General features: G+C 43.7%; 1 protein-coding gene across 2 annotated transcripts in view; it reads right to left on the bottom strand.

Annotated features, from left to right (window-relative positions):
- The window catches only part of hlcs (holocarboxylase synthetase (biotin-(proprionyl-CoA-carboxylase (ATP-hydrolysing)) ligase)), a 47,512-nt gene that overhangs the window by 30,833 nt on the left and 1,587 nt on the right, over nucleotides 1–15,092 (bottom strand). For both annotated transcript variants that reach the window (XM_085288063.1, XM_085288062.1), the window contains exons 2-6: nucleotides 13,092–13,232; nucleotides 10,231–10,393; nucleotides 8,989–9,968; nucleotides 7,935–8,114; nucleotides 1,251–1,531 (exon numbers count right to left, since the gene is read on the bottom strand). In XM_085288063.1, coding sequence (XP_085144189.1) covers nucleotides 1,251–1,531; nucleotides 7,935–8,114; nucleotides 8,989–9,968; nucleotides 10,231–10,393; nucleotides 13,092–13,232 — 1,745 coding nt within the window. The remainder of the gene's footprint in view (nucleotides 1–1,250; nucleotides 1,532–7,934; nucleotides 8,115–8,988; nucleotides 9,969–10,230; nucleotides 10,394–13,091; nucleotides 13,233–15,092) is intronic.

Here is a 15,092-nt window from a genome sequence, read left to right as displayed (position 1 = left end):
AACTGCTGTGATAATCTTTTTCTGCTTCATTTGCCTATTTATTAACATTTAATGAATGAAGGTGCTCCAACTAGCACTTCATTTACATTATCATGCCCAACACTGCCCAGCCCCAAAACAAGTCACCATCTGGACCAAGGAAATTAATAAGAACTACTAATTATTGTAGTATGTTTTGTTTGGATTCATCCAAAATCAGGAAATGAGCAACTTCTCATTCCTTAAACAACCCAACATGTTTTCATGGAAAACCTGTTAGTGGAAAAATGTCGAGCTGTTTCAGATGGGTCAAATTACTGGCCTGCATCAAGCAAAGAAAGAAACCGACTCTACTAAATACGAGTTAAGAAATGTCCAATGCAATAATACCTGGAAACACCTGGACACAGGACTCAAAGCTATGTGCCGAGAACTCAAGGGACAAACACCCAACTGTTGTACTGCCGCACAAAAACTATCAGTAAGACTTATTGGAAACAAATTTCAGTTTGCTGGGACGCATAAAGACTGGACCCTGGGGCCGTGGCAACAACTCATGTGGTGTGATGAGTCTAGATTTAGCCTGTTCCACACTGATGGACATAACAGGGTAAAGAACAAGATCTTGGACAGCTGACCTGTATGGCAGTGTTATGGGCTACAACGTGTAAATACTGACCCATACTGTAGGCATATATTATATCAGGCTCATCCTGTGAAAGGACAGGTCAGGGAACATGACGCATTATAACACATGGACTGGCTGGACGTTACCTCCATCAAGAGGCATCTCTAGGATGTGCCGGAGAAGACTTTACACATAATGCAACTCCATAGTTTGTACTTTTAGGTCTCGAGCATTCTAAATAAGATTATGTTATTTCGCCCATTTCAAGCCAAATGCAGTGAATGATATGGTGTAAAGCAGGGGTCTCGAACTCCAGGCCTCGAGGGCCGGTGTCCTGCAGGTTTTAGACGTGTCCTTGATCCAACACACCTGATTTAAATGCCTAAATGACCTCCTCAAGTTCTCCAGAGGCCTGGTAATGAACTAATAATTTGATTCTAGTGTGCTGACCCAGGGTGAGATCTAAAACCTGCAGGACACCGGCCCTCGAGGCCTGGAGTTCGACACCCCGGCTGTAAAGCTACAGCCCATACTGCCGTAGTCTCATCTCAGAGCTACTTGGATATTTCATTGTTAGAATAAACTCCTGCTGGCCCAAGTCCACATTTCAAACATTAAACAGATTCTTAGAAACACGCGTTACCCCTCTAATAGATCCATGGTAGAAGTGACAATTTCGGCAAACAGCACAGTGTGACCCAGCAGCTTGGTCTTCAAGTTCTTGCTGTAGGTCTCCATACTAAAGTGGGCCCAGCTCTGCGACTCTGCAGAATTAGTGACCAGGGCCACAGAGCCTTCAGGCAGCAAAAGAGCATCCTGAAGGTCTGAACCAGACATCATGACGAGGGAGGCCTTGGACAACGTAAGGACACCGTTGTGTTCTGCATGCGCCTGGAGCCATTTCAGGAATCTGGCCTTGGCCTCCTGTGTTGAATACAGAAGAGAGGACATCAGTTTGGTTTTATTTTACAGACTGTCAGTAGTTTAAATTGCTTTAGGACTTATGCACAACCACAGTGGTATATCTTAATAATTCCGGTCCGTTTTAAGTTGAGAAGTGTGTTTAAGGGCACAAGTCACCATCAAGTGCAGCTCTACTAAGGAGATGCTCTGTCCACACTGCTGTCCTGCGCAGGCCCAACCCCCTCAGTGAGATCAGCAACCACCTCCCTCTACATGGATGACATCAAGCTATATGCCACTAGTGAACGAGACACCGCCGCTCGCCTAGTTTCAAGTCACTGTTACCACGGGGACCACTGTTACCTTCACCCTCCACATCTTCTCGAGGTCTTCTCTCAGCCCGCTTTTCTTCCCTTCGTCCTGACGTTGCACTCATTCAGTATCGCTACATCTATCACTGAGGTCGTCTTCCCCTGCGCTGCCTGCAAGGAAAGCTTCAACCACCACCTGCAGAGCCGGAGAATGATGGCTGAGACTAGTTCTGCTGGAGGTTCCTTCCTGTTAAAAGGGAGTTTTTCCTTCCCACTGTTGCCAAGTGCCTGCTCACAGGGGTTCGGTCTGATGGTTGGGCTTTTCTCTTTATTACTGCAGGGTTTTTAAATCTACAATATAAAGTGCCTTGAGGTGATATTTGCTGTGCTTCATAAATAAATATAATCTCGTCTTGATATCATCCAGGAGTGTGATCAGGTCAGAAACTGCAGATGGTACAGAACAGAGCCACATGAATGCTTCAGGACAAATATAACAAGGCATAAATGTCTTAACTGGTTGGCTATAAAACACGTATTCATTTATTCTTTACTGATGTTTTCAGAAATATTATTTTTTTACAAAGATTCTAATTATTTTGTATAAAAATTTCAGTGTACACAGACATGAATATTCTGGCAGACAGGCTACAGGATTTTAATACCAACGGTAAAAACCAATAAAATAAACAGAACAGCTTTATACAAGACTAAGGATGAATGGACTCTGTTACCAATACAGAAACTGGATTTAACTAAAGTTTAAGACGATATTTATTTGCTCTGGCCTAATTTATTAGGGGTGCAACGATACTCGTATCGATATTGAACCGTTCGATACAGTGCTTTTGGTTCGGTACGCATATGTATCGAACAATACAACATTTTTAATTTATTTTATCAACTTTCCTTCTGATGATGCTGTCTGTGTTGAGCGCTCAGTGGATCTGCGCTCGACAGTGCAGCCTAGGCAGAGTAGTCGAACGCAGATTCACTGAGCGCAGGGCAAGCTAGCGAGACAGAAGCTAAGCTCTCCTTGCAACATGGCAAACTGGACCTCCCCCACCCTCATTCAGATCTGGCGTTTGGAATTATTTTGGTCTTCATGTGACGTATGACCCTGAAGGTAAGCGCGTCATGGACTAAAGTAAAACAGTATGTTGGATGTGCCACGCAATGCTCAATTACATGGGTGGGAACTAGTGTGTTAGCGCAGTTAGCTCGTTAACGTGTTGGCCGTCCAGCCCCACGCACGGGGCGATCAGGGGTAGCTCGTTAACGGAGATTCGCCGTGTTGTGGCGTTAATGTCATTTCAGATTAACCTGAAAGCACTAGTGGGAACACAACGAATATGACTGCACATTTACGCCGACATCATCCTAGTGCAAAGACAAAAACAACAAGCATGCTACTAACTTTACACGAGTCATTTAGACAGCTGTTAGCACGTGATTCTCCTTATGCTGCTGAGAATATAGCCCAGAAGAAGCGGATAGTATAGCTTTTATTTTGGAAAGACACATTTCTCTGTAACAAACTCTTTTCCAAAGATGAGTGATTCCTCAATCAGATACAGGGCTCGCAAAATCGCTAGCCCGACGTCCTGGGGCTAGCGATTTTTCCAGTCGGGCTACCAAAATCTATCTCTTCCCTGCCCGTCGGCCTATCGTAGGAAGGAAAAATATATGTCAATGCTTTTGCATTCTTTCAGAAATGTAGCTGGGTAATTATGTCATTGGCATCGGTGAGCCACTGTCAATATGTGACATATTGAAGTCGCGTTTGAATTTGCGCTTGTTTTTTGCTTTCACTTTGCAATCGTGCGAACTGTGTATAGAGAGCGACAGCACTGATCTGTGAGTGATGATAATTTGCACCAATTCCTCTGACATCGTCTTATTAATCGTTAGCTTACTATGCAAACATGACAAGTGAAATCTCCTGCAGCTTAAACATGTGAGAGGTTGATCGCAGAGAATCGCTGAGCTTATGTGAGTGCGTGTGTAAAAGCAGCAGGATATATATTTTAGTTCTGCTGAGCCAAATAAGACAGGTCAGGGTGAAGAAGTGACAGCCAAAGAAAAGCTTACCACAAAACGGAGAAGTTATGACAAATCAGACTATAAGGCAAAAAGAAAGTGCAGCTTTATGGTTTCATGGACAAAATAATTTCTGTGGCTGCGATATGATGAGCTAAATAACCAGGGCTGCACATAAGTGGTCCGCAGGTGCGCATTCGCTGTCAAAATAAAAAACACGCACAAGATATGAAGTTGCAACGCCTGTTTGCGTACATAAGATTTTCAGGAGGAGGACAGACGTTTGTTTAGAACTCTTAAAGATGTCGAAGAAGCTCCTTTAAGCAATTACTTTGGTGTTCCTCCACCTCCAAAGAAATGTCAGGGGTCCGAACCACAAAAGAAGCATGTATTCTCGGAAAAGTGGTTGCAGGAGGTGAGCTGGCTTCAAATAAATGATGAACGCACAGAGATGTGGTGCAGAATGTGCCGTGAAAATCCCACTCTAGGACAAAAACAGCCTTTTATATGGACGCAAACGCGCGCTGCAACTTCTTATCTGGTGCGCGTCTTTTATTTTGACAGCGAATGCGCACATGCGGACCACTTATGTGCAACCGTGTAAATAACATAATGTTCTGCCGGGTGTGTTGTTGGTTTTCCCTCGATTTCTGAGTCGACAAGCGCCTTTGTTACTGGGACCAGTCATTTTAAGAAAGGCCCCCATTAGAACCCATGAGAAATGCAAGAAATGCATTATTGCTCAGTCTGCAGTAAACTGAAGAGTCCCTGCCCGAAGGGCTACCAGGGATTTTGAAATTTTGCGAGCCCTGAGATATATATATATTTTATTACTTTGTTGTTTCAGCAACATTAAATTTAAAAACTGTACTTTTGAGGTAAAATATATATTTATAATTTTAATAAATGACAAATTAAAAAGGCATGAACATTTTTTTGTATCGAAAAAATATCAAACCGTGACACCAAAGTATCGAACCGAACCGAGACTTTTGTGTATCGTTGCACCCCTAATAAATAAATAAATAAAATTATATATATATATATATATATATATATATATATATATATAAAAACAAACTTGAGTGTTCAAACCCAGCTCATCACCACGCTCAAAGTGGCTGCAGGAGCAGCTTTTAATCAAAGGTAGTGCTACTGCAGTGACCACAGCATCGATGTGATGCAAACCAATAGTATGAATGTTAGCTTGGCAGCATTTTTAAATAAAGAAACAATGAAATAAATTACCTTTATTTTTATCATACCAGTGGTTTAATGTGAGTAGTTGATAATGTATGAGATATGGGTAAGAGAGGGAAGATGACTTTGCCCATTTAAGACAAAATGAATGGTGTACTGCACACCAAATACATGGACTGATTCTTATAGAGCACTTTTTCTACTCTCCCGGAGTTCTCAAAGCTATACAACATGCCACATTCACCCAATCACACCCATTCTCACAAGCACTTTCTGTAATCCGAGTGCTTTCTGACGACACTCACACACATTCACAGACCGATGCATAGGAGAGCAACTCGGGGTTAGCATCTTGCCCAAGGATACTTGACATGTAGACTGGAGGAGCCAGGGATCGAACCACCGACCTTCCGATCGGTAGGTGACCTGCTCTGCCTCCCTGCAGCGTCTGTATTGGCTACAGCCAATTTCTTTTAAAATGTGACACTCAGTCATAGAGCTGCTGTGAAGAAGGGCTCCTGCTACTGAGCAATGTGGGCCTTCAACGCCCCCTAGGGGTTAAAAATAAATAAAAACTCCCAGCGCCAAATTGTTCTCTCTCACACACACACACACACACAAACAGTGCATGAATATTTCCAGTTTTTCCAGGATGTCTGTACAGCACACAGTGACAGTGTCTGACAGCACTCAGAACAATGGGAAAGTTCACCGAAGTCAATAAAGAGCAGAGGAAACCTGCAGGTTAACTATGAACTGAGGATCTGTAATTCAGATGTGTCACCTTTTTTTTGGCCTGGATGAGGAGCCAAGGTGTCCTCCTCACTATGAGCCAAGACACCAATCAAATTAAATGAACTAACGTATTATATTTATATAAAAAATGAAATTACTTTTGAGTAAATATCTCAGCAGCTGTGAGTTAGCCATCATTCACACAACACTGATTGCTTTATCAGGGCTGTAGCAGATTAGCACTCTGTGGTAACGCTGCGCTCTCCAACCTGAATCCTGCACTGGATCTAACTGGTTTTTGAGAGTTTGGAGGGCGGAGCCTAAAGGGAGCAGGCTCCTAATGTGATTGGTCACTTTGATGGACAGTTCAGATTACTGCAGTAAACCAAGTTACACCCTTGTAACAGTGCTGTCAATGATTCAGTTACAGTCAGCTGACTTACCAACATCTCACCCGCACTCTGAGGGATTAAGCCATTGGATACAGGCTAAACACTGAGACACATTTCTATATAAAGAGTAGAAATGTGATATACAAGAACCAGTCCATTTACAGTCTGGCAAATGTGCCATAACTGCAGAGTCTGCACCAATCCATGGCACGCTCCATCTTCCTACGAAGACTCCAGAACCACAGGATACTTGAAGCTCCTTACTTTGGGCAGCACTGAACAATTTGACACGTATGGCCTAGAATTAGAGACAAGCACAGGTGGAATCCAACACCATCCCAAGGATGTGGACACAGCTGTCACCATTTAAGGACCTGATGGCACTTAACAATAGACGCAGAGTTCAGCTGTGCACCCTACATGTGCCCACAATTCCATATTCAAACCTTAAAAGGAGCATCTTAGGTGAACTTTCAAAGGTCATGTCACCATGTTGGATGGTGAGTGGTTGAAAGAAGCTGCAGCAGACGACAGCACCAATCAGCTTCATCTGTTAGACGAGGTTCCTTCTGCGTCAAAGACATTTTCTAATTATTCAGCACGAACAAGTTTGGAGCCTTCGGTGCTTTCAAACTCTGTTTCCATCCTTGGGTTGTGAACAGTGTGTCATTGTGTGACCTAGCCCTCTTCTACAAGGCCAGGAAAACAACTATTCATGAAGTTAGATGGGTATCTTCATTCTCAACATCTAAATGTGATCATAGATGATCCGTGTTAGCTTGTTGCTGCTGTAATATTGCCAAACGGAATAAACGCTGTGTCAAACATGTAATGGACAATCTTGGTAGATTTAAAATGTTCTGGCAATCCCGCCCTGCTGGCAGCACCGTCCCTCCACAGAAGTCTACCAGATAAGAGTTACCTTCTACTATTGCTCCCTAACACGAGTTCAGATTAAACAAAGGCATCTTATTTGCCTTTTTTCCCCACATTGTTATGATGTCATAGTTTTGCAGTGTGGTAGGTCAGTTGCAGTGTTGATCCTGGATCTACACTAGTATAATGCAGGAACTACATCAACGTGGGTGCCTCAGATACACCGTTAACTGAACGTGCATGTGTCTGGTTTATTAACTTTTAGAGTTAGGGTTTGGTTCAGTTTTCACACAGGGTTTAGGTAGCACTTCTTTGGAACAGCTCGTTTTGTTGGTTATTCTGGCCATGGTTCACCCCGGAGTTTAAGCTGGTGGAGCAATAAAGCTCACCTTAACTTTGAATTGGCTACTGGGTTTGTGGCTTTGGGGGCCGGGGCGGGGACACCCGTGTTTGAGCTTTATGTTGCGCTACGGACGTAACAAAGGACACCTTTACCATGTTATTAAAAAACTATGATTAATTAGAATGAGCATTAATACAATTTAATCAAAGTGATAGAAAACGTGATGTAACTTGATTCTGTTGCAGTTTTCAACGAAGGCTCAGTCCCCAAAATTATCTGGGCTAGCTCCTTTACTCAACAAGTTATGAGGTCTCAAAATGCCAGAAAAAGAAGAGAGTAACTTTATCCTAACCCTGTAACTTACAGTAACTATAGTACTTCATATTTAAAATATAGCACATTTAATGAAGCAAAGCTACTGTACTTCAGGTGGGAGGCACTCACTGAACCTATTTCACATGGAGAGATGAGCCAATAGGACATGAAGCTGTTCTTAGTCTTGAACACAAGAACGCTGAGTATCTTACCTGAGAGGTAGCGAGCAGGTGTACCGCACTTGGACTTGGAGTCTGACTTGGTTCACATTTGAGGCCTAGAGAGGTGAGGATTTCTGTCAAGACTTCATACCGCGAGGCATTGTTGACCTTCAGTTCATCAAAAGCATCCAATGGCAAATTCTGAGAGTTGGGAGCAGTTTCAAAGTGGACCTGCAGATATACATGTTTAAGTAAAAACATCAGAAGATGCAGGAAACATTGATGTGGCAGCAAAAATGAGTATTATTTATTTTATACTGCAAATATTTGCACCTAATAAATCTGCTTGTAATCTAGACATCATATGACTTCGGGCTTCATTTACTAGCCCAACAGTTAGCAGTACCACATACCCACTGTCAGCACCCGGATTCATTCAGAATGCATAAATAATGATAATAATAATTATGATAATATTTCTAGACCCGACTGCAAAACGAGGACAGAACAGTTCCTGGATTATAGAAGTTTCAGGCTGCTGTGGCAGTTAATTTACTGCTAGCTACACCATTAATAAAGGAATCGTGTGCTATAGGGAGACTGCTAGATCAGCTGATCTTCTCTTAGATCTGCTGCTATAGGCTCAGACTGCTGGAAACATCCCATGATGCAATTATCCTTCACCTGAAGGCATTTTTGCCTCTATTGGACAGTGCAGCACTGAAGATGGAAAATCAGGAGAAAGAGCAAACATCAGAGTTGAATCCAGGCTGCTGCACTCCTGTGGTGGGGAGTACCCACTGAGCCACTCACACTCATGTCAGTCACTGAGACCTCACACATCTGAACCTCTTTCTTCCCGTTAAGAGATTTTCCAACTGCCGCCAAGTCCTTGGACGTGGGATCGCCTGAATGTTGGGCTTTTCTCTCTAACATCACATGGGCTTTATGTGTGAGGCAACTGTTGCTTTGATCTGACACTACAGAAATACAACAGCATGCAGGTTCACTGTCCCACATGTGTTAGCACTACTGCAGGCCTCAATAAAAGCATGCTATTCATTGTCCCCGAGGACAATGAATAGCATGCTTTACATGGGTTTACCTGACAAAGGACAGCTTCTCCACTGTCCCCTCCGTGGGTCAGTCGTACAATAACCATATCCTTCTTATGGGGGACATCCCCTTTCAGCTCCCCCCACAGTTCAACTTCTCCTCCCCCCCGAGGATCCCTGATGTAGACTTTCCCACTCGCCAATATACTCAGATTCAGCTCTGTGCTGTCTTCCTTGGTGAAATTCAGCTTGTTGACCTGCATGCACTGGCTCTGCCTGACTTCCAGGTAGAGTCCTGCAGGGCACAGAGAAGAGGCTAGCCCGAGGACTTTGCCCCCCTGGCTCAGGTAGGTGAGAAAGCGGGTCTGAAGCTGGGGACTTAGGGTTTCCTCTTCTGCCAGTACCAGGAGTCTTGTGTTTTCCAGCCAGGGATCATTCAGTGCCTGCTCTGGCTGGAGCGGATAGATGATGTTACTTTCCGTGTTTATACATTCTGATAAAAGCTGGCGAACTGTCTGAAAACGTTCCTGACAGCCCCCCGTGTAGACGAGAACATTTGGGAGTTTGCCACCGCTTTGACCAAAAAACCCTCGGGAATCATTTTCAAGTTCATCGAGACACTTGTTTCCAACAGAGTTATCATCCGGTAGGTCTGGAATATTCTCAGCGGAGGCATATTTGACAGAGAGTATAGTACTGTTCTCCAGTTCCAGACATTCATGGCAGCTGGACAGATGCAGGTGGTGTCCGTGGCCCTCCATGTGGTGATGATTCCCCAGGGAGTGTTCCTCCAAGTCACCGAGAGATTCCAAATCCTGGGAGCTGCGGAGTGGCTCTGACCCTCGCCGGTCCTCTAACCTCCTCTTTACCTCTGGGATGAGAAGGAAGCTGCCTTTACGGCACTGCAGATGATGGTGGCGAGCTATGGGCTCTCCAGTGCTACAGGGAAGCAGTGACGACTGTGCCCGTGGGCTCTGTGGACACTGCTGGTCCAGCAGTGCACTCAGAGTGGATTCTTGCAGGAGGACAGCTGTGGAAATACAACCACACCACAAAAACATCAGAACCATCTACTGATCTATCTTTGTATTCAAACTTCAAACAACTGTTTCTGTCAACCACTAAACTACTGAACAGTAAAACAGTAACAATGTAAGCTCTTTGGTACAGTTCTGGTATCCAGCAGCTTCGGAGAACAAACAGCTCAGAGCCGCTGAAACCTTTCATTCAGCTGCGAGGTGTGATACCATGTAACAAAAACATCGTAGAAAATCTACTTGAAGACCACATACGGACTATCTTTGAGGGCGTAAGTCCATTGTCCAGCTGGAGGCGATCTTCTATGAAAGCTATCCCGAGCTGGCTGTAGCTCTCCACGCTGGCTCGAGCGACTGCCCTGAACGGCTGGCCAGGGCAACACGCCACAGGGAGACAGCAGTCGGACAACTTCAGCACCTGCACAACACACAGTGACACGTGTTAGAGTTCAGCATGCCCCGCCTACTACATCATCACCTGGTGTAAGGAGGGATTAGTACAGAAACTATAAGCCTGTAATGATGGTCACGTGTCTATTTTCACCTCACTTCATAAAAGCTAACCTAATAACAACCACAGCATCATCCGAACAGCATCAATGGCTCCATCAGCACAAACCAGAAGAACATGTACCTTATCCCATATTTGTTAAATGCATATTTTTCTGTGTGCTACATTTAACATTGCTAAAATACTAAATATGAAAACCATCATAACCACCAAAACCATTATTATCCACATTCTGCATTTTGTGCCGGTTCATTCAGTGTAGTGTTTTAAAGAGGCACAAAGGCTCCAACAAGGAAACAACGGCCTCATTTACACTGATGTCACGTCAGCACCTGCCAGCTGCATGCTAGCTACAGACGCTTGTGTTAGAAAACACACTTAAGTACAAAGACCTGGTGAAGTACTCTGATTTGTGACGGCAACATTACAACAATGGGATTGTCCCATTAGCATGGTGGGTAGCTAATGTGGCTAACGTTACGTATGGCCGATGCTCCCTTCTCTTCATAGTTCTGTATTAAAGCACAGCCAACTGTACATTCAGCCGTTTTTCTTTCTGTTGGAACAAGCATCAGCTCATTAGGACAAAAGTGACAACCAGCCAAAGCCATTTAAAAGAAAATTATTATCACTTTAGAACCACGTCACTGACAAAAATCAGCATTCACATAAGCTTAAGCCCTCAGCTACGATTAAGGGAACTTTCTGAATGTGACAAAGTGAAGTACAGTGGTTGCAAAAGTATTCGGCCCCTTGAACTTTTTCACATTTTGTCACATTACAGCCACAAACATGAATCAATTTTATTGGAATTCCACATGAAAGACCAACACAAAGTGGTGCACACGTGAGAAGTGGAACGAACATCATACATGATTCCAAACATTTTTACAAATAAATAACTGCAAAGTGGGGTGTGTGTAATTATTCAGCCCCTGAGTCGATACTTTGTAGAACCACCTTTTGCTGCAGTTCCAGCCGCCAGTCTTTTAGGGTCTGTCTCTACCAGCTGTGCACATCTACAGACTGAAATCTTTGCCCATTCTTCTTTGCAAAACAGCTCCAGCTCAGTCAGATTAGATGCACAGCGTTTGTGAACAGCAGTTTTCAGATCTTGCCACAGATTCTGGATTGGATTTAGATCTGGACTTTGACTGGGCCAGTCTAACACATGGATGTGTTTTGTTTTAAACCATCCCATTGTTTCCTGGCTTTATGTTTAGGGTCGTTGTCCTGCTGGAAGCTGAACCTCCGCCCCAGTCTCAAGTCTTTTGCAGACTCCAACAGGTTTTCTTCCAAGATTGCCCTGTATTTGGCTCCATCCATCTTCCCATCAACTCTGACCAGCTTCCCTGTCCCTGCTGAAGAGAAGCCCCCCCAGAGCATGATGCTGCCACCACCATATTTGACAGTGGGGATGGTGTGTTCAGAGTGATGTGCAGTGTTAGTTTTCCTCCACACATAGCGTTTTGCATTTTGGTCTCATCTGACCAGAGCAGCTTCTTCCACATGTTTGCTGTGTCCCCCACATGGCTTGTGGCAAACTGCAAACGGGACTTCTTATGGTTTTCTGTTAACAATGGCTTTCTTCTTGCCACTCTTCCATAAAGGCCAACTTTGTGCAGTGCACGACTAATAGTTGTCCTGTGGACAGATTCCCCCACCTGAGCTGTAGATCTCTGCAGCTCGTCCAGAGTCACCATGGGCCTCTTGGCTGCATTTATGATCCTGAACGCTTTAGGTAGACGGCCTTGTCTAAATCGAGAATCTGTGGCAAGATCTGAAAACTGCTGTTCACAAACGCTGTTCACGTGTGCACCACTTTGTGTTGGTCTTTCACGTGGAATTCCAATAAAACTGATTCATGTTTGTGGCTGTAATGTGACAAAATGTGGGAAAGTTCAAGGGGGCCGAATACTTTTGCAACCCACTGTAGGTTTATTTATTTGGACACTAAACGTTGTTACGGTTACTCTCTTGGTGAGCAATGGTGAGGACAAACATGGCGTTTAAATTATGAGTTTCTTTGAAAGAAATGTGGCATTTTTGTTGTTGTTTGAATCTTGCCTGTAAATTAGCATGACATGGGACCTTTTAACTTTTATTGAAAAGTTAAAAGGTGTAGTAACTGATGAACGTCTCCAGTAGAGGGCACTATTGGGCTTCTTTTCCTGGAGCAACTCTCCTGTTATTAGTTTCATTATTACAGCGTCCAATCAGTCAGGGGCAGAGGATGACTACTTTGATGAATAGTTTTGTTTTACACTGCAGAAAAGCTGCGATCAAGAGAAACTACTGAATAAATGAGCAGATACCTCCACCTTTTTTTCCTGAGCTTACCAAACAAAATCCAAATTTTATTAATTTCATTATTTTAAAATTTTGACATTTGTCTTTAACCCTCATGCTCGGGTCCTCTACCAGAGGCTGGGAGCTCGAGGTTCCTGTCCAGTATCTTTGCTGTTCCCAGGACTGTGCTCTTCTTAGACATCTGTCCTGAGCTGTGCTGGAGCCAGTCACCCAGTCAGTGTTTCATTTATATTTATATACATACAAGCTTGTTGCTTCATAATGAGAACAGAAGTTAAGAAAGCACATTGCTTACTTTCTTTTTAGACGGCCGATGAGAAGGAGAGCCCACTTTATGTTCTGTAGCTTCTATGATGAAAAAAATATTGTCTATTCGTGGAGCACAAACGGTAGAGGACAGCAGGAGAACAGTCCACTGGCTGAGGTCCTCACATACCTGGAAAAGTACAGACAGAACAGACGACAAGTTCAAACACTACAAAGTGTTACACATAAAGTAGTTAGTAACAATAGTCGCATGTTTTCTCGGTGTCCCATTATCAAGTATGGTATCAGCGTGGTGTACAATGTGACCGATATGAAAGTGTTGGGCTAAGATGTTATTTCGTTGTGGGAGTGGCTTCAGCATGACCAGCTGTTAAAGCTCCGATGCAAAGACGAGTCCCTCATACTGTAACAGCTGACCTGATCCTCTGTATTCACTCTTCCCATGCTTGTGCAAGACACGAGTGGTAGTTACAATCACCTCGTTCTGTTTTCATACAAGGGTGCATTCTGATCCTAACACTGCTCAGCATTTCACCATGCTCCATTTACTTATTCTGCTACATTACTCAGGCTCGCAGGCCAGACCTGAGGTGCTCGACTGTGGATCACACCAGCAATGTACTATGCAGCAAAGTCTGTGCAACATCCTACCTAATGATCCAGGGATCTGTCTGATAATGGAACCAGTGGCCTGGAGAGTGGGAACTCATGAAAGGGCCCGGAGGGTACTATTAGTGGGTTCATCAACAAAGCTGACATGGCAGACTGACCTTTACTAATACACAGTGACTTACAAAAGTATTCGGCCCCCTTGAACTTTCCCACATTTTGTCACATTACAGCCACAAACATGAATCAGTTTTATTGGAATTCCACGTGAAAGACCAACACAAAGTGGTGCACACGTGAGAAGTGGAACGGAAATCAGACATGATTCCAAACATTTGTTACAAATAAATAACTGCAAAGCGCCGTCCAGCCCCATGCACAGGGCGATCCGCGGTAGCTCGTTAACTGAGATTCGCCGCGTTATGGCGTTAACGTCATTTCAGATTTACGCTGACAGCACTAGTGGGAACACAACGAATATGACTGCACATTTACTCCGACATCATCCTAGTGCAAAGACAAGTGGAAGCAGACAAAAACAACAAGCATGCATGCTACAAACTTTACCCGAGTCATTTAGACAGCCGTTAGCACAGGATTCTCCTTATGGGGACCTGATATGTTTAATATGCTGCTGAGAATATAGCCCAGAAGAAGCGTATAGTATAGCTTTTATTTTGGAAAGAGCCATTTCTCTGTAATAAACTCTCTTTTCCAAAGATGAGTGATTCCTCCATCAGATAGATCCTGTAATTTGAGACAGATGTAAAAAAATATACGAGTACTGGCTAAATATGAGGAAAAATGCAGCACTCCTACAAAGTCTCATATTCCAGCACACATTCACAAAAAGACAAACATTCAAACTGCAAATGATACGGAGTGAATTAGTTTAATGTTGTTTATGCATGTTGAACACTTCTAACATTAAATTTTAGGTCATGATGATTTGAAGAGCTGAGACCGGAGTGACACAAGTGTTCAAAATAATTAGTTTCTGATTTATAATTAGATTGTTAGCTTTTTTATCTAAAGCCAGCATGCAGGCTTAAGAAAAACAGCAAACACCAAATGAGCTACGTCTCAGTCTACAAATGTTACCGCCCAGAAACAAAAAAAACTACTGAACCAGTCTTGCTGTCAGAATAAACTGGAATATAGCCAAGCCAACTCCCGTGAATGATTCGCTTACTGCACTTTTCCAGCTGACAGCTGGTGTGTCTGATGTACTGGCCACCTGGTCTCAGTCAGCAGTGCCCTGCACTCTCAGTGTGAGCTGACAGAAAGGTGACTGTGGGTAGCACCCAGTAAACATTGCTTTGAACTTCAGGCAGCGGTACACCACATCTGCATGCTGCCATGTGACTGGCGGATTGGAGATTTGTGTGACTGGAGCACAGGCTCTTTAACAGCTGTACCT

This window comes from Mchenga conophoros, linkage group LG10, assembly GCF_057382185.1.
Source record: "Mchenga conophoros isolate Kocher_MC1m ecotype Shallow Benthic linkage group LG10, M_conophoros_male_GT1.1, whole genome shotgun sequence".
Classification (NCBI taxonomy): Eukaryota; Metazoa; Chordata; class Actinopteri; order Cichliformes; family Cichlidae; genus Mchenga; species Mchenga conophoros.
Note: the sequence above shows the minus strand (reverse complement) of the source record. Positions and strands in the feature narration are given on the sequence as shown.